We start from the raw sequence: 19,037 nt of genomic DNA, 5'->3' as shown, positions 1-19,037 counted from the left end.
GTTCAATTCCTGGCCTGTGGTCTTTCTGAGTGGAGTTTCCATGTTTTCCCCGCACATATCGGATTCCTCCAACAGTTTAAAAACATGCTGAGGTTAACTGGTGATTCTAAATCGTCCATAGATGTGAATATGAGTGTAATGTGACGGAACTAGCAGAGGACAGAGGATAAAGCGGTGTATAGATAATAGATGGAAGTGAACATAATGTCAGTAGTAAAATTTACCTAAACTGCTTTAGCAGTCAAAAGACAGGGAAATGAAGCAAAAAATAAAACAATGAACTCTCCACTTTTCTCCAGGTCCAATAGCAGGCTTGTAATCCTAAAATTTACATTACAGCTATATTGTAACTATAAATGTTGCATAAATTCATTTTAATTCGACTCAAAAGTGAAAAAAACATGCTTGGATTTTGTAGTTTTGCTTTGAGAATATGCCATTTTATAAAATAAGATTCATTTCATCACTGCTTTAAACAGTTAAAAGACAAGAGAAGTGAGGAAAAACAAGCAAACAGCTACCTAGTCACTGTTCTACATGTCTAATACTGGATTTGTGGTCATAAAAATGCTATTAGATTTACATTACAGCTGTAAATAGTGCATATTTTCATTTAGTTTCATTTCTAAAATACAGAAAAAGACAGAGAAGTGTGCAAAATATCAGTCATAAAAATGAGCCTCAACTGAACAGTCAAAAGACAGAAGAAGTGAGGACCAACAATATTATTAGATTGACATTATAACAATAAATGTCACAGACTTTCATTTTATTTCATAAGATAAGAAATGCAACTGGATTTTGTTGTTTTGCATCGATATAGTTATATTTTCTAAAATATAATAAAAAACAATTTTTCCAGTCTAAAGTCAGAAAAGGTGGCGGAAAATATAAACAATGAACTCTAAAAATGGCAATAAATTTACTATATAACTAGAACTTTCATTATAAAGGTGAAAAAACACACTTAAAGCGTATAATTTGCTGTGACGACGTGAGATTTTCTAACATAACATAGAAAAGGGTAAGTTAATAAACATTTTAATGACAAAACATGTATATTTAAGCCAGAAGTTCTCACTTTTAGAGTGATTTAAAAAAGTGAAAGGTTTGCTGCCCTCCTGCGACCGAGTGAACTGATACACTGGTGCTGCGTTTGGGGCACGTAAAAACTTGGTAATTCTATCTTCCTCGTGGTAAAACGCAATTTTCATAGCATTTCGGTAGGCACACAAACTGCAGATAAAATGCGTTAATTTTAGAAGAACATAGCTATTTATTTATGTTTTACCGATAATTGTTTTGTGCTATCGTAGTTTGGCTAACAGCAAAGCGGAAACTAATCGCGCAGCCTCTTTCTAGCAGATCCAGCGGCTACTCCCCCACTCATTTCCCACAGACATCAAACGCAGCGCCAGGACCAGACTGCCTTACATTGTTAACGTTGATTTCTCCCGTTTCACGCCAGCATTTTGTCTTCCGTGAGCCAGACCCGGGTCACGGGCTATCCCCACAAATTAGAAAGAGAAAAAACAACGCGTGAATTCTGGGCTACGTTTGGCGGCGGGATACACATCAGAAAACTGTAAGCTACTTTACGGTACATCTATCCAATTTCTGTCAGTTTGTCGCTTCAAGAAAGAGCCAGTAACGGTCGCAGAAACATACTAAGCTAATGTTGATTTCAAGACTGCAGGGGGGGAAATACGCCGGCTAGTGTGAGGGTTTTAAACGGGAAAAGCTGCAGAATGTAATAAATTGAATGTTGAATATTTTTTTCTAAAAGGGAAAGGTGACTTTTTTGTCGTTACACCTGTCCGCGGCGGTTCCTCGGAAGATAGCCGCCGATGTGACTTCACTCAGCAGTCATTTTCCCTGCTGGGACCCAAAGGGGGAGGTTAGCGTGTTTCCCATGGCTACACCGAGCTTTCACCGGGGGTTATTTGCATTCCTATCCACATACCTATGCTTGTTTTATCCCTTAAAGCTAGCAGCCCCAATAATAATTCAAACACCTGCCCGGGAGAAGAGGAGAGAGTAGGGGGGGACTGGGAGGAAAAAGCTCCGGGAGTCGTGACGGCGCCCCGGAGGTTGCAGGTTCACCGCTCCGCTCCTTTTGTTGACCAAACGCCCACCTTTTTTCTCTTTTATCCACACAGCAAACCTCTCCTACTTTATTGTGTTTTTCCCTGTCTTCTGTCTCCTCCCCTGTTGATCCTGGAAGCTCGAGCATGAGGAGGATCCACGGCTGCAACCCTGCCCAGACCGGAGGCTGCTGGTAGGGATGGTGGAGCTGTGAAGAGCCGGTGTGCCGTGTTTTCGGAGCCTGAGGTCTGGAGGTGGAAAGTGCCTGGACATCATGACTGTTTTCAACCCGGAAAATGTTGAGGAATTTTATGAAATCGGAGACGAGCTGGGGAGGTAAGTTTTTTTAAAATGTATTTTTCCTGATGTCTGTGTGTGTCTTATTTCTAGTGCGCATGAACTTCCCCCTTTTTCATGGCTGAGGTGTTAGGAGGAAGGAAGGAGGAATCTGGGGATTTTTCTGGGATAATTTAGATCATATATACTCAGTTTGCATGAAGCAGTTTAACAAATTCTGGGGAGGACTGACATTGTGCTATTAGTTGTCCTGATATATATATATATTGTGATATGAAATGATGCTGGAATTTGCACTGGATAACTTGAATAAATCTCTTAGGAAAGTGTGCGAAGTTGCATTTAGAGTTGACACATTAATGGTGAAAAAGAAAATACACCAATAAGCACATGAGGCTTACTACTTAGCAAGTTATAGCTCATTTGTCTAACACATGCAACAAAGAGAAAACAGGAGCTGGATAGGAAGGCTGCACCATACCGGAAAAAACAGACTGATATTTATATTTCTGCAATATTGATTACAATGTGGCTTCAATAACTGTATTTGTGAAGTGTCAAAGCTGCATTTAGGCTTCCAGTGTTAATTAGAAATATGAAAATCGACCAATAAGCACATCTAAATGTCAAAATTTGAAAAGAAGGTCTAGCTGGAAGTAGGGTTTCATGATATTGGACAAAGCTAGCATTGCTATATTTAGTTTTTCTGCAATATATATTGCGATATAATTCTGTTTGCAAAGCGTCCAAGTTGCATTTAGGATTGCAGGATTGATATTGAACAAGAAAATTGTCAGGCAAGTTGTATCTCATGCATCTAATACATACAAAAGCTGAAAAGATATGAGGAGCTACAATTACGGTTGCACGATACGGTAGAAAACCTACATTGCTATGTTTTGTTTTCAGCGATATATATTGCAATTTAATAAGGAAATGCAGAGAAATGTCACCAGGTGACATGAAGAAGTATGTTTGCACACTGGAAAATTTACAGTTTTACAAAATTTACAAATTTACAGCATTAATACTGAATTAGAAAATCCACCAATAAGCACCAATTTTCTGTAATATTTATTGTAATATGACTTGAATAACCCTGTTTGCAAAGTGTTGAAGTTGCGTTTGGCGTTCCAGTATTAATAGTTAATAAGAAAATGACTTAGGAAGTTGGATCTATTTTGTTTAACACATAGAAAAGCTGAAAAGATAAGTAGAGTTGTACGATATGGGTAAAAAAAATGATGTTGAGATACTTTGCTTTTCTGTGATGTATATCAGGATATGATGAAACAATGCTAGACGTTTTACCAGGTAGATTGAGTAACTGTATTAGGATTTTTTTGTGGGTTCATGCTTTTTGGAACCTCCTGTTTTTTAACATTGACCAAAGCATCCCAAATACTTATATTTGCTTGCATAACATTCACATTTGCCTTTGAAATCGTCGTACAGAGCTTTGTGGTGTTGATTTAGTTGTGTTACCTTGTGCAGTGGCAACAGTTGGAAAACGCTGTCGACAAACTGCCTGTTTTTGGTCACCATCATGCTTTCTGTAGCCAAAATATTTCTGTGATCGTTATGCAACCACATCTTCCCGTTCCCTGTTGTTCTCCTGTTCGTTGCTCAGTTTGCTGCGTACATATTTAGCCTGCATGTCAGCAAACTCTTTGCCTTGGAAATTCAGACTCAAATCAACTCAAATCAGAGTAAATTATGGTATATCAGAAAGACTCTGGTTGATTAGTCATGAAAAGTGAGAACTGTGCAAGTTCTCATTTTTGTATCAACTTAGTTCACTTTGTACTTTCTGCAACCGTGATCTTGATGGCGCAATTTTATATCATGCAGCCTTAAATTTAACCCAACTAGTGTAGTCTAGCAAGTGTTCATAAGGTGCCATGTTGCTCCCACAACACTGCATGCAGGCAGTCTGAGCCCGTAGTCTCAGTCATAGGTGTAGGTTTCATCCTCGTCAATATTTAGAACACATTCATTTGAAAAACCTTCAACACTTACTCACTGTTTTCCTTCACATGAAGACATGTCCACGATGAATTGTTCCATTGAAGGCACAAATTACTGCAGAAACATTCACCAGAATGCAGGAAATTAAGTGTTTAATGGAGCAAATTTCCTGAGGGAGGAAGGCCAGTGTCTCTCCAAATGGTCAGTCATAATCTATGTCCATGCAGGCTCTCACTCAAACAGGCATGCATCTATGCACACGCTCTGTTCCTGTGTGTGACCGCCAGGACATGCATCCCCCTCAGTGAGTGTATCTGATGGGCTTTGATTAATGCAGTCCATAATGCATCGTTGGCAGTGATGAAACGGTTAGCGTTTGTTACTGTAGCTGCCTCTTCAGGGAGATTTATTGTAGGAGGGCATTGATGATATCATCGTGGTTCCTTACAGGCAGAGGATTTACATCCTGGCTTCACTTCATTCAATTTATGTTTGGTCAAAGGTGGATGCTGACAGTGTGAGTTAAGGAGTTGAGTATAGATGCAACAGTCTGACAAATGTGTGCTTGAGTCTGTTTGCAGGATATTCAGGTTGTTTGGAAAACTGCTCAAATGACAGAGCAGAGTGAACGATATCCTTGATTTGTGGTGCTGTCCTGTTAAATATGAAACCCCAGTGTCAAAACAGGTGGCCGTCTTGTTTCATGCTGACATAATAGCAAATGTAGAAACAACACAGGCGAGGGTATATTTGTCATAACACTGGATCGCTTCTTCTCTGCCAGTCAGAAACATGAAATAGATCTTTGTGGTTATCAAAGTGACACAGGGAATAATCAACCAGTTGTTTTCTGGTCTCTGGGGTTTTTATGGCATCTCTGCTTCTAGTGCTCACCTTCCTGCTCTGTGGGTCAGAGCAGACTGCTTCAGTGTCATACTTTGGTAACAGAGACGATTGGGAGCTTTGTGTAATAGGATTGAATTTCTGTCTGGAGGTAAAGAGACGGCTACGTGAGAGCGATCGCTCCAGCATCAGGATCTGTTGTTCTCTGCTGTGGTTTGAGTAGGAGAATGGAGTGTTTCAACCAAGGTGTCCGCCGTTGTGGTGGGATAATCTAGAATGTTCCAACATTTGGAGTGTTGAAATATTGTAAGTATTTTAATAAACGTCTCAGTTCTGTAATAAAAGCGTCCATACACGCTTCTATTTTGAGAGTGTTCCAGTGGAGCACAGCCCAGACAGAGTATTGCACAAGTCGCCTTTGGAAGGATTTGATTTCTTTATGAGAGAGAAGAATTATGCATGACTTGGAGGAAGCTCAAGGCCTGTTGAATATATAGCATTAGCCAGAGTTTGAAAATGCATCCTGTAATATCTACTGAAGAACACAATAGACTGATATGTCAGTGGTTATAAAAGACATACACCTTGTTTTGCAGCACATCTGTACAGCAGTTGTGTGTAGATGTGATGTAAATGTTCTTGAAGTGACTGAGTGAATTTTCTCTTCTTTCTTTGTTATAGCTCTTACACTATATTCTAATTCTATAAAGTTCACAACTGTTTTCTATTTTTTTTTAAATCAGCACTCTTGCTTTGACTTTTAAGCAACTTTTTGCACATAAACCAGTAATCTTATGTAACAGTGAGTTGTAGAGCTGGACAATTATGGCCAACATTGTAATAATTTTGATCAATATTAAGATCATGATTATTTATCACAATAATGAAGGATGAAATCTTTTTATTGTGGTACAGTTGTGCTGCATTCCTGTTGATGTACTCATCTTTGAATCAAAATATGATTTAAGATGATTTTCACCGGGCTGCACGGTGGTCTAGTGGTTAGCACTTTCATCTCGCAGCAAGAAGATCCCCGGTTCGAATCCTGGGGTGGGCCTGGGATCTTTCTGCATGGAGTTTGCATGTTCTCCCTGTGCATGCGTGGGTTTTCTCCGGCTTCCTCCCAAAGTCCAAAAATATGCTGAGGTTAATTGATTACTTTAAATCGCCCGTAGGTGTGAATGTGAGTGTGATTGTGTGTCTGTATATGTAGCCCTGCGACAGACTGGTGACCTGTCCAGGGTGTCCCCTGCCTTCGCCCGAGTCAGCTGGGATAGGCTCCAGCATCCCCCACGACCCTAGTGAAGATAAAGCGGTGTATAGAGAATGGATGGATGGATGATTTTCACCTGAATTCAGTGCATCTCCAAGATTTTTTTAAAAAAAATAAAAAAAATGTACTAGAAATGACTCACTTGTTGAGCATTGCCAAATACAGACACTGCAATTTACTAGACTTCTCTAAATGCCTCACAAGCTAGCCATCAGCAGCACACAGAGAAGCCTCTAGTCTCCACTTAGTTACTACAACGCAGCAACTCAGACAGGTTAAAAGACTCAGAAACGTTGTTCTACTGTCAGATTTAACCAAGCGGACGTGAGTTTGTCTGCACGAGCTGTTTCCTATGAGTGAAGTATTTTAAATGTCAGTATTGCACTGAATCATGTTCAAAGCCAAAAAAGACGTCAGAATTGTAATCATGATTAATATTCAGTTATTGTGCTTGCATAGTTGGAGCCACTGATTTTGGTTGTCATCAGAACTGACAAATGAGCACCTCTGCATACAGTGAAGAGACTTTGCTGAGTCAGACTTACTGCACGCCTCACAAGCAAAGAATACAGTGTTTACTATGATCATGCTGTGTTTACAATTTTTTCCTCATGTGTTCTTTTGCATACTTAAACTCTGATGACCTTTGGGATAAGCCAGTGTTAGTTAATGATGAAAGCTTGTGAGTCTGTCTATTCACTGGGAGCATGACCTGTGCTACAGAGCCTCACATGCTTAAAGACAGAGAGCCTTTTGATCTGACTGTACTTCAGGCCTGACGCTGGCTCCACTTGGATTGAGGCCTGTTTGGTTTGGCAAAATGGGAAAATTGGAAATCAACCAAGCAGTGACTTTATCCTTTCACTGACACTGACACTGCCTGCTTAGGAGTTCATGCTTGGCAGGACTGATGCCTAGTGAAACCAAGCATCTAACCTTCATTAGTATCTAGCCACAGTGAGCATGTAAGCAGCATAATGAAGAGGAGGCTGTAGAAGAGACCACATAGCTGTAGAACTGAGCAAAGGGAGTGTGTTTTTGGGCCACATTTATGCTCTGATCTTATATAATCCTGCCTCAAAGTGTCTCTGCGGCCACTGGAAACACTGTGAAAGCCTTTCAAGTCTTCACATTTTTCAGAATGATTGGTTGATCTTGATTTAATCACCTCACGATCTCAGTCAGTCTTTCTCAGCCTTCTCTGAACAGTGTGTTTATGTGTGATAACTTGGCCAATTTTTTCAAGCCTTACAGAAGGCAACTCAAAGGACTGGCATTATTGGAAGTGCAAAATGAAGTGTCATGCAGAGAATTGCTGGTGTCACAGCGGGTTAGCTGTTGAGCCTCCAGAGGAGGCATCAAGTTGTTATTTGCAGAGCTGCCTTGGAGAAAGTGTGATAATCCCAAAGGCAAATGCACCAGTGGTCAAATTCTCCCTTTTGAATTGTGTCCAAAAAGGTGACAGTTAGTCTGTGTCTCGGCTCTCCTGGCTGAAATAGCCACTGCTGCTGATCTCCTCCAAACCCCTTCCTTTAAAAAGTCAAGCACTGACCACATCTGTGCTCAGAAGACCTCTCTAATTGCCTCACAGATTGGCAGAAAGTTCTCACTTCATGGCTCAGATCAGCAGGGAATTACTGAAGACATTACAGCTACTGGCATCTGAAAGGGTCGTCTGTTTGATGCCGACTCAAAATGATGGCTAAGTGAAGGGTGAAGCATCATTGGAGTGTTTAAAGGTTTGATAGTGGTGATAAAGTGTGTGGCTGTCAGGCTGCAGGGATAAAAACACTCTTACCTTCGGGCTTCTGTGGCTTGCAGTTTTTCTTTTTTCCCCACGGGGCTCCTAGACCTTATAGTTTGTGTGGTTCAGCTGTTTGTGTATTTATTGTATTATAGCGCTGCAATCGAGCATCAGACAGTAGATTTATTTATTTGATCTTGTCAAGTGGGGTCCAGTTGTTGAGGTCCCAGAAGCAATCATGCCTTAAGGTAACAAAAGGTTGTAAGCAGATGGATAGAGATCTAATAAAGAAACAGTGTAAGTGAACCATATGATTATGCTTGCTGAAATAAATACTCTAAAACTGTTGATTTTTATGGAAAGTGATTAAAAAGATTTGTTATATGTTTAGACTAAGAAATAATGATTCAAAGAAGTGATTATGTGTAACTGAATATGTTTGAGCTGAAGTAACCTGTTTTGAGCTGTGTACATGCAGGTTTCTCTGTTGTACAGCATTGGAAAGTGACATTTGTCTTGTTTTTTTTTTTTCCTTTGGTTGGACGTAGAAAAATAGGATGCAGAAGATTCATCCTTCGCTGTGGGAAATTATCTTTTTTTTGTAATTTTAACATTTAATTGACTAAACAAATTCATTGATTATTGGCAATAATACTTATTTCTAAAGACATATGTGTATACCTTTTCTATGTGTGTTTTTGCCAGAGATATGAATTGTTTCCCTTAGAATTACATTTCAATGTGCTTTTAATACATCTACTGAACCAGAATTTGACTGAAAACTTTCAAACTGAAGCCCATACTAATTGAACTGTAATTTGGCCGAGCAGCTCTTGGTTGGCTTTCCTCTTGTTGTGTGGGGAACGTGAAAAAACACGATACAGCTTTACAGTCAAGAGCTAATTTTCATAACGTGTCATAAAATGATGATGTGCAAAGAAAATAAAGTGTAATTGCAGGTTTTATGGTGCTTTTTTTGTACTGCTGTTAACACAGGAGAAGCCTACATCATGTTGTAGCTGACACTCACTGCCTGATATCTGATCTTTCAGAATGAATTTAGGATTAGCTCATCTGGGTTAAAAAGCAGGATTGAAGCCTGCATGAAGAAAATTCTGTTTGCATGTTGTCATTTATGAAGAGTCCAGCTGACTCAGCCACTTTCTGCCTGAGTAAAATGACATTAGCCAACTGTGGAATCCATTTGGAGTGAGCCTTTCATCTGGTCCACGGGGCAGGTTTACACTTTGCATATTTTCGCAGTGCACTGCCTCTGTCATTAGTCTGCATTAATCTGACCGCTGTGTGGCTCCCTACCAGTCGGCCCTCCTTTTTGTGTGTGTGTGTGTGTGTGTGTGTGTGTGTGTGTGTGTGTGTGTGTGTGTGTGTGTGTGTGTGTGTGTGTGTGTGTGTGTGTGTGTGTGTGTGTGTGTGTGTGTGTGTCTGTGTGTTGCCATTCGTAGAGGAGGAGGGGTGGGTGTGTTTTTTACAAAGATTTCTGCAATGCAAATGAACATAAAAAGCATTAAGCTGAGACTGCATTTGGGTTATTCTGCTGAAAAATCACCCCAAAGACAAATTCCTATGAATACAAAATAGGATTATATGCAAGACATCCACATGGGTTCCTGTATTAAACGGCGGTATCATTTAGAATTCCTTTTTCCCCTCATGAAACCGGTGGTCTTCATAGAGCTACTTAAAAATAAACCGACAGAAAATTCACTGCAGCAAACTGACATTCTGTTGGTATTTTTTTTTTTTTTTTTTTTTTTTTTTGCAACACACCAGCACCAGCAATGCCTCGCATGCAGACAGTGCCCCGGCTACTGACCTAGATTTGCCCCCCCTACACTTGGTTACATTATTGGGTGGAGGGGCAGGCTGGGTAGCAGGAGTGGCCTTGATGAGACCTGCCACTCATCCACCCCAGCCCACTCCACCCCCTCGACCCCTGGGAGTGGCAGCATTGTCGCAGAAATGCAACTACACGTTTATTTTTCCATCACCAGCCCTGATTTCAAGGATTTTCCGTTGAGTACATTATTACTAGGATCGTTCTTGGGCTACTTTTAGTGTAATACGATGAGTTTGATTTGATTTAATTTAATATGATGACGTTGGAAAAGGAGAAAATGCAGAGTTTACGCAGCATTACTGAATTATGCCACATTAGTTCCTGCTTTGAATTAAATGGCTGTAATCTGTGAGGGTTGTCATCTTCTTATAAGCTGATGCCTGTTTTGCCTGAGAGCAGCGGAGATGGTAGTGATTTATCCACTTAATGAAAAATGTCTATTAGGCACAATCCTGGAGCACACAGGAGGCTTTTTAATTTCCACTGTGATGTATTTGAAATGAATAGTATGAGTGGTGATAGTCCCATAGTGTGGGTGAATGGAAAGTCAGAGACAAGATCATCATCTATAGAAGCTCATTCTGTATAAACAAAGATATGGCTGAGGAACCAGACAGCTGATGGAGACGTGATCTGTGGAGGATGCAGTGCAAAAACAACCCAACATTTATCACTTAGAATCACAGATTAGGCGTTTATCGGAGCATGGTTGATCTGTGATCGTGCAGGTTCCCAGCCTATGCTTGGGCATGCATGTGAACCACGGATTAAGAGCAAAGTTTAATCATTACAGTCAGAAGTACAATTTCGCTGCTGATGCCACTTTTGAAAGTAGTACTACGAAAGCACCGTGATCCGTCGTTGCTAGTGGCTTACCATCTATTTTAAACAGACAGATCAGAATCTGCACCAAAATCTACGTGGCGATGCTCCACCTCTTCACCCAGTTAGTGGAATTTCACTGGATCCTTTATGCATAGTTGCACTGAAACCATATCTCTGCCACAGTGAGAAATATTTCCCTAAATCCCTTTGTGCAGTGACAACATACACAGCATTTCTGTGTTCACTAGAGCTGCACTAATGATTATTTCCATTGTTTATTTATCTTTAAATTATTTCCTTGATGACGCGGTTAGTTCTTTTGTTTGTAAAATGTCAGAAAATAGTGGAAAATGTTCATCAGTGTTTCCTAACCTCCAAGGTGCCGTCCTCAAAGGTCTTGTGCTCACAGACGTTCAGTTTACTGTTCCAGAGGAGTAAAGAAGCTGCAAAATACTCAAATGCAACATTTTTTCTCTTAAAAATCATTCAAACTGCTTATTATAATAGCTGACAGCTAATCAGTTTGTATCTGTGGTGTTCGCCTAAACAGCACATGCTAAAAGCAGTTCACAGTGACAGTTTTATGTTATGATCTGTGACTCAAAAGCTGTGAGAAGATCGGAACAGTGAGCTTTGTGATCCGTTGCGTCAAAATGTCTGCCCACTGCTTATTCTTGGCATCAGATGAGTTGCGGCCTCGTACAATGAGGTTATTTGCATGTCATCCTAATTTTTCTTGTTACTCTGAAAGCTCTTTTGTGCTTTATTTGCTGCAAGAGGTCAAGCCGTCTAATGTGTAAACACCAGTATTTTCTTATATTAAAATCACCAGCTGTTGGATGCATAATAGTCTAAGTCCTCCCAGTTACTGATAGCAAACTGGAAAAATAAAAAAAAAGCCTTCATAGCAGGGGTCAAGAGGTCACACAGAACTGTTTATATAGGAGGATGCCAGTCATCATGCTCATGGAAAGATAACATCACAGGATATGTTTCCTTGGTTTTCATCCTCCTGCACGTATTTACATTTTGTTCATTTCGCTGACACACTTATCTGCAGCACTGACTACACTGAGAGCAACAGCCCACTGAGCTTCAGTCTGTTTGTTGCCAGCTTAATCTAGCAGTAGTAGGGAGTTTATGAGTCACAGTGGCATGATAAGATTCCTGTGACCTTGAGATCATCATGAAAAAGAGACATGCTGGAGAAAGAAAAACGAGAAAAGTAAAAGCTGAGAACGGTGGCGTTGCTTGAAAGTCTGTTTTCCTGCAGGGTCTAGGTTGGTACTTAGACTTCCTCTCTTGCCATCGCCCTCTTCCTCTGTCTTGAAGGCCACTCTTGCACAGATGACTTAAGCTCTGTGATAGTTCGAGTCTGACTCTTCAAATTGCGGTCAGCTTACAAGTCAAATTGAAATCTGACTCATTTGGAATGTCCTCGAGGAGCGTAATGAGTTATTTTCAATTAATCTCTGCAGTCAATGGAGGATAATTGGATTCCTGCCAACTGTGTTAGCGGGTGAATGCCAGGGGCTCGACACGGTGTGCGAGTGTTTGTGTGAGTGTGCACAAACACGTGTATGTTGGAGGTTGTGTTGGTGGTCGAGGGGGGGAATGCAGTCCTTTGTGGTCAATTAGGAGAGATCTGCAGGCAGTCAAGCATGGAGACCGAGGGGCTATAAACGTCAGAGAAAGACAACTTTCCACTTCTCTGTCTATCATCCTCATTGTGTTACTATTTCACTCTGGCTAGTACCCTGTCATTGGCTCTGTTCTCCTGCTATTAACAGTAATGAAAGTGATAGCTACACTCCAGTCAGCTGTAGGTTTACATGCAGCCTTTGCAGCCCAGAATGATTTAGTTTGAAAGGGATTGTTGAGATGTTTTGTAATGTAGCGCTCCTTCCGATGTGATATTTTTTGGAATATCTGTTCTCTTATCGCACATGCTCGCCCACTTACATCCAAGACATTTCCCTGGGAGGAAGCAGCACTCACCATGAGGCTATATTTACTAAGCAAACGTGAAGCAGTTTCAGTTGTGTAGCAGCATTAAACCCGATTTCATGACTTAACTGAACTCATAGCTGAAAATTTACAAACAGCAACCAATAAATTACGGTGCATTTGTTGGTTTCTGTTGTTTAACCTGAGCAGTTTATGGGTGTTTTTTACTCCTGTCACATTTTTACTTATTGTGGGCTCATTTTTTTACTGCAGTATAAAGTCCTGCTCCTCTATGGAAACAGCACTACCACTTATATCATTTGTCCATTATAATAAAGTCAAAATGCCATAATTAATTGATTGATTGACCTGCCAAACCTTGCGATTAGAGGACTATACGCTCTGCCACCTAAGCCACTTCCACCCAGAGAAAAGAGTATTGCAGTATGTATGTAAATAGTATTTGACTACTATTTTACTACTTACATTTGTTTCCATTCTTGTCTTCTCTCTGCTCTGTTGCTGCAGTTCGGCTGAAAAGTCCCAGTTTTTTTGTCATATGACTGCTGGTCACGGCTGTGTTAGCTGTGGCTTCGCAGATACAGAGGAGATCAGAATTTTTAGTTTTTTAAAGAATCCAGTGCAAATGACCTATTTTTAATGAGTTTTACAAATGAAACATGAGCAAAGTGTTTCTAATGTAGTTATATTACAATTTTGAGCTTATATTTGGGTAATTTTTCTGATGGAAGTGGAGGTCGCACAGTTTTAATTCATGAACAGTTTGATGATTCTTTCTGTTTCACAGTTTCTGGCTCAGAAAATTGTCAGTTTTTTCAAAGTATAGCATGCCTTTCAAACCCGCTGGCAGGTTTTGGGGTTCAGAGGGTTTCTTAGTATCTTTTTTTGTTTATCATTACCTGGCTTTCTCTAAAAAAAAAATCCCTGGAGGTGATGCTCGTGTTGAATAGATTTGGAAACGTGTAGCGGACCAGAGCTGTGTCTGTTGGATGATGGGTGCGTAGTGTATGCTTGTTTGTTTGTATGCACGCATCGTAAAATCCATGTGGGTGTGTTTTGGGATGTTCAAGAGAAAATATCAAAGAATTACTTATCTGTCAGCAGTGTTAGTTCTGCAAGCAAATTCACTTCTGCCAGTGAGTGCATGCAGAGAGTCTGGACATAATGCTGATCTAATTCTAAAAAGCTGCATCCATCTGCTGCCTCACTTCATGTTTCCTGTTTCTTGTCTTTGTTGATTATTAATGACAAAGAATGAATTGTAATTTTGACACACTGACCATTTCCTTGTTATAAGTGCAGTATTACTTGTGCACGTTTCATAAAAAAGTGTCTATGTCTTCACTCTTAGAGAGGATTTTTTGCACCCTTTGCGATTTCTGATGGATGAAATGTTTTTTTGCATGTGTTTGCACTTAAGATAATTTGAAATACCATGAGCAAAACATCATTAATCCTCAGGGGGATTAAATATCATTGTTGAAAGATGTATGGATTGCTTAAAGTATAACCACTGTAAACATGAATATATTAACTGAAGCCTCATTCTGGCTCAGGCTTTTCTGACTGGAGCGGTGCAGACTGGAGGACTGAACAGACTGATGTTATTTGCTTTTTGCTTGGGAGGCTTTTCATTTGTTACACATTGCTGTTGCACTGAAGACACTGGACTGCATGACTGTGCTGGTTCTGTCATTACAAAACTGTCTTTTTGCCCAAAATACTTTCATTTAGAAATAGTCATTAAATAGCAAATGCTGTTTTTGTCTTATTATGGGAGCAACATTTGGACAATGTAAGTAGAGATGTTTAAAAAATAAAAGAGCAGGGGGGGAAGCAGCAGTTTTCAGGGTTTCAAACAGGATTAGGATTACAATTTGAATTGCTCCCTGCCAATGTGGTGCATTCTCATATGACAGTAAGTTGATGAAATGTTTCTCTGAGATCCTCACTGGTTACTCAGGTAATTAACTTTATCTGTGTCCACATTCATGCTTTCTTTGCTTTTAAACGCCTAACTTTTGCCAAGCATCCACAGTACTGACATGGGCTCCCACATATGCTTTCTGATTGGGTCAGATGTCCGTTCCATGATTGGTGACGCATTAGTGACTTACGAGAATAAAAAACAAAGACGTCAGCCTGTATTACGTACTTTCAGTAGCAGTTCCTCTTTACTGTCATTTTAAGCAAAGAAATCTCAGGACTTTTTGCTGTTGTCATTCTTTCCCCGCTGTATTATCTTATCAACAAACCTGTTTTCTGTTTACAGCAGCACCTGCATGCCCAGTGAAATTTCAGTTTATAGTAAGGGTTGTTTCTGTTTTAGAACATGCCGGTCTGGATGCAGCCTTCTTTTCTTGTAATTCCCGTTTCCAGCATTGTTGACTGAATACATCACTTGCCCTGACCGTCTCTTCTAAACGAACGTCAAAAAAGGTTGAAGGAGTTTCTGTCAATGTCAGAAGTTTCTATTTAATTATCAAGTAAGCTTTCAATCCCAAATGTAACTTATCTCTCCCATCCCCATTTCAGAGCGTGCTGTGCCTAAAGAAGTGGTTTTTAGGTCAGCCTTGACTTTCGGTGGAATTAGAGAGCTTTAAGGCAACAAGCATAGTCAATGCTGGTACACAAGCAAATTATGCATGACCCGGCTGGCACAGATGACTAAATCTCTGGTAAACCTAGTCCATGTGTACTACTACGCACCATAGGAGGTAACAGTCCTCAGTCCTCAAAGGTCTCCACATGGTCATAACATATGAATTTCCATGACATTCTTGTGTGAATGAAGAACTGATGAAGTGTCAGAAATGTGCATACAAAGATGTTTGGCTAGCCCTTTGACAAAATGCTCAGCTGTGGTCGTTTTGAGCCAAAATGAGTCCAGAAAGAAGCTGTCAGCTCTCTCTAGTTATTTCATGCTACAGCACATAGAACTGCAACACTCAGCCCAACATGTGAAATGAATGTTGCTTGAAGTGCCAGCATTTGTGTGCTTGCAGGGACGAGGCTTGTGCCTGCAGGTATGTCAGTTGGTCTAAGCAGGTGTGTCGTACACCTTAGTGACTGAAGAGAGTTTATTGGCTGTTAAACAGGATTTTCTCTTCTTCCGCTTTCATTTTTCCGCATTCTTTTTTGCTTTTCTGTTGCTCTTACTGTCACTGAATTATAATTCCCATATGTTGTATAAATGAAAACGGACATAAAATAAATATACGGCTATTAGAAAAAATTTAAACTGGTGCTTGTGGTCCTTTGTAATCCTTGTAGAATTTGATGTCAGATATTTTCTGTTGCTTGTTTCTAGGTGGTTTCTTGATGACGTTCTGAGTTGCCTTGGCTATATTCACGCTTACACAGTCAGTCATGCTTGGTTTCCTTGACAGTCCTGTCCTTGACGGTCAACCTTTGTGTCGCCTGTGACAAGAAAGAAAGGGATTGAAGAACTCTATTCACTTTCAAGTAATGTCAACAAGGTTGGACTGGAGGTTAGGAAATTCAGCTCTGTTAAACTCACAGGCATTAGCACAAATAATAAAATCCAGTCATCATTTAGTATTTGAATGTCCTCTGCTGCCAGCTTTTCATTTTCGAGATTGTGTCGTAACAGCAGGGTCACATCAGCGCGTACCGTCTTTGAAAAAACCTACAGAACCAGTCTGAGCGCCTGCAGACTTTCCCTGAGTCATGGCAGCGTTAACAGCCTCGAAACCTGCTGATGTCAGTTTCAGCAGACGTGTAGAGGCCCTGTTTTGAAAAACAAGCTCAAATAAAGCAGGAGACGATAGATGGACCAGCTGAGGCACCAGCAGCCTCCCTCCTCACCTCCTGCTTCCATCGCCTCGGTTGTCAGAACGACGATATTGCACCTCTCTTAATTTGCATGCACAGCTTATATATGTTCTTTTTGCCCTCCTTTTTTTAATAAACCGAGCACATTAGCATCATAGACAAATGGTGAACCTTAAACCTCCCTTGTTTTAGGGGCCATCTGACATTTTTGCAACCTACATGTGAAACATAAGATTAAATTAAAATGAAAAAGAATGATGCTGACATTTGGTAGTGCACAATTCAGAGGATCCAAGATGTGTTTATTTGCTTTAAAATCTAAATATTAGAGTTGATGTGAGATATTGGAACTCATTGCTGGGATATTGAATATCAAAAGTTTCACCTTGATTAAGATTGAACAGTATTCAAAATAGTGACAGATTTTGTGATTTTGATTTGAGTTCCGATCTTAGTGGGAATTTTCACGTTTCTGTTTTGTAGCAGAAAATCTCTGAACATGATGATGTAATTTTTGCTGCAGGCTGTAGCAGGCCTGCTGCCTTGCTTCTGGAGAGTATTGGAGCAGTGCCATTATTGGGTTGTCATCTTTGGTTTTCAGTCAAACTTTTCAATGTTGGCTGTGGATCCCCATATCCTATGGGATTCACTAAAAAGCGAGTGGTCCTGTCTTTTTGGTTCTGTAATGTACTGTATTTTTCATCCAAGAGAATCCACTGTTTTATCTGTTTTAATTGAGAGTATAACTACTCAGGTCTGATGTTATGAAGGCCACGAATCATACAGATGTCTTTTAACGTTTTATTATCTCTCTCCAGTCAGCAGACACCATGAAAACTACAAAATAAAAGACACAGAAACCTTTAAATTACACAAACTCACATGAAAATGATCTCATCACATACACTTGCGATAAAAACTGTTTACACAAAGGACTTTTACAAAAAACATGAAACAAATATGAATAACATGAAATAAATAAGTCACGGTTACTGTGTGTGCCTCTCAGACCATCGGAATAGTTCGCTTGTTAGTTTGTCTTCTTCTCTGTAGCACGTTGTAATGGCGTATTACTCTGCAGCCATGTTGCATTTCCCACAATCCTTCACGTTGAACCCCAACTAAACCGTGGTCATGTGACTTATTTATATCTATCAAATAAACATTTAAAAACAGTGTTGCATTTTAACATTAACCATATAAACCTTATTTATTTTAACCTTTAAATCAATTTTTATAATTTTGCGTATTATTTATAAAAACAATAACAAAACAATAAATGAGACCATAATTAAATTACTGTCCCCTGGACAGTTACAGAGAGTTTAAGATATTTAGAGTCACCCCCAACTCACATGGCTAATCACCCATTAACTGAAATTTGAGACTGTCCTCCAAGGCATGAGTTTTAACAGCTGTGGTTGTCCTCTGACTTTAATTTGGCGCCCTGATCCAGCCAAAAATGTAATTAACGTCCCGCTTTGGCTTATGATCAATAACTGCAAAACTAATGACATCCCTATTAGGAGTGTACTTTTTGTTTTAGTCCGCATTGACAGAATTCTAAATGAAAAAGGCAAGCATTGTACCTGCTAAACATCATCATATTAGCTTTGTCATTGTGAACTTTTTAGCATAGATTGCTGTGCCTTAGTACAAGGAGTATTATTTTGGTATTCATGGAGAAATAGCTACATCATATGGTTTGGTAGTAGTGAAAATTGTCAAACAGTACCAGTGCTCAGTGAGAATGACAATGACCTGGACATCGACTGGTCACTGTGCAGATATGAGGGAATGATTTGACCCAGTAGTTGTTGTCAGCAGTGTGTGAAATGTGCAGTGATGTGTGCGTCACTCTGTCTAAAATGATTCCAATCAATCCCAAAAAAACAGTAATATGGATCTCAATCAAGATTTGATGTCCTCTGCTGCTGAAGATGGTTTTGAGGCAATTAATAAATCCTGGTACTTTCTGATCACTATTTATTGTAACATTCAGGTTTAGTTAATTGGAGGCTAATTAAGAGCTTCTCAGTATATCATCCTGTTCTGCTGTTTCACATTTAATGTTTTTAATCAGGCTAATTGTCTCTGCACATGTGTCCAGAGCAAGCCCAGATATTCATACATTCATACAGGATGATTATGTTTGTCCAAGAACTGGTCTTCTGTGCTACACATGTGTTCTGTAATGAATTAGAGCAAAGCATACCCACAGGGATTGTAACAACAATGTTCTTTGCCCTGAGGAGCTCCTGACAGTGAAACTGGCTGTAGATCATAACAGGTCTGAAGATGGTAAAAGAAACCTTTTGCCCCTCTTTACCTTTAAGCACAATGTTTCCATTGTCTGTGCTGCCTTAAAACCTCAGAGCTGG

The 19,037-nt window shown here is 39.9% G+C and overlaps 1 protein-coding gene across 4 annotated transcripts in view; it reads left to right on the top strand.

Moving 5' to 3' along the window:
- The first annotated feature begins 1,387 nt into the window (after positions 1 to 1,387).
- The window catches only part of dapk1 (death-associated protein kinase 1), a 101,710-nt gene continuing 84,060 nt past the window's right edge, over positions 1,388 to 19,037 (top strand). The window contains exons 1-2 of one of the 4 annotated variants that reach the window (XM_022195051.2): positions 1,388 to 1,585; positions 2,225 to 2,421. In XM_022195051.2, the coding sequence (XP_022050743.1) occupies positions 2,360 to 2,421 (62 nt within the window). In that variant the 5' untranslated portion in view covers positions 1,388 to 1,585; positions 2,225 to 2,359. Of the gene's footprint in view, positions 1,586 to 1,634; positions 2,098 to 2,159; positions 2,422 to 19,037 lie in introns of those variants that run through there. The other 3 variants (XM_022195049.2, XM_022195050.2, XM_051951067.1) reach the window with 3 other exon arrangements.

The sequence above is a fragment of the Acanthochromis polyacanthus genome, chromosome 7 (genome assembly GCF_021347895.1).
Source record: "Acanthochromis polyacanthus isolate Apoly-LR-REF ecotype Palm Island chromosome 7, KAUST_Apoly_ChrSc, whole genome shotgun sequence".
NCBI lineage: Eukaryota > Metazoa > Chordata > Actinopteri > Pomacentridae > Acanthochromis > Acanthochromis polyacanthus.
Note: the sequence above shows the minus strand (reverse complement) of the source record. Positions and strands in the feature narration are given on the sequence as shown.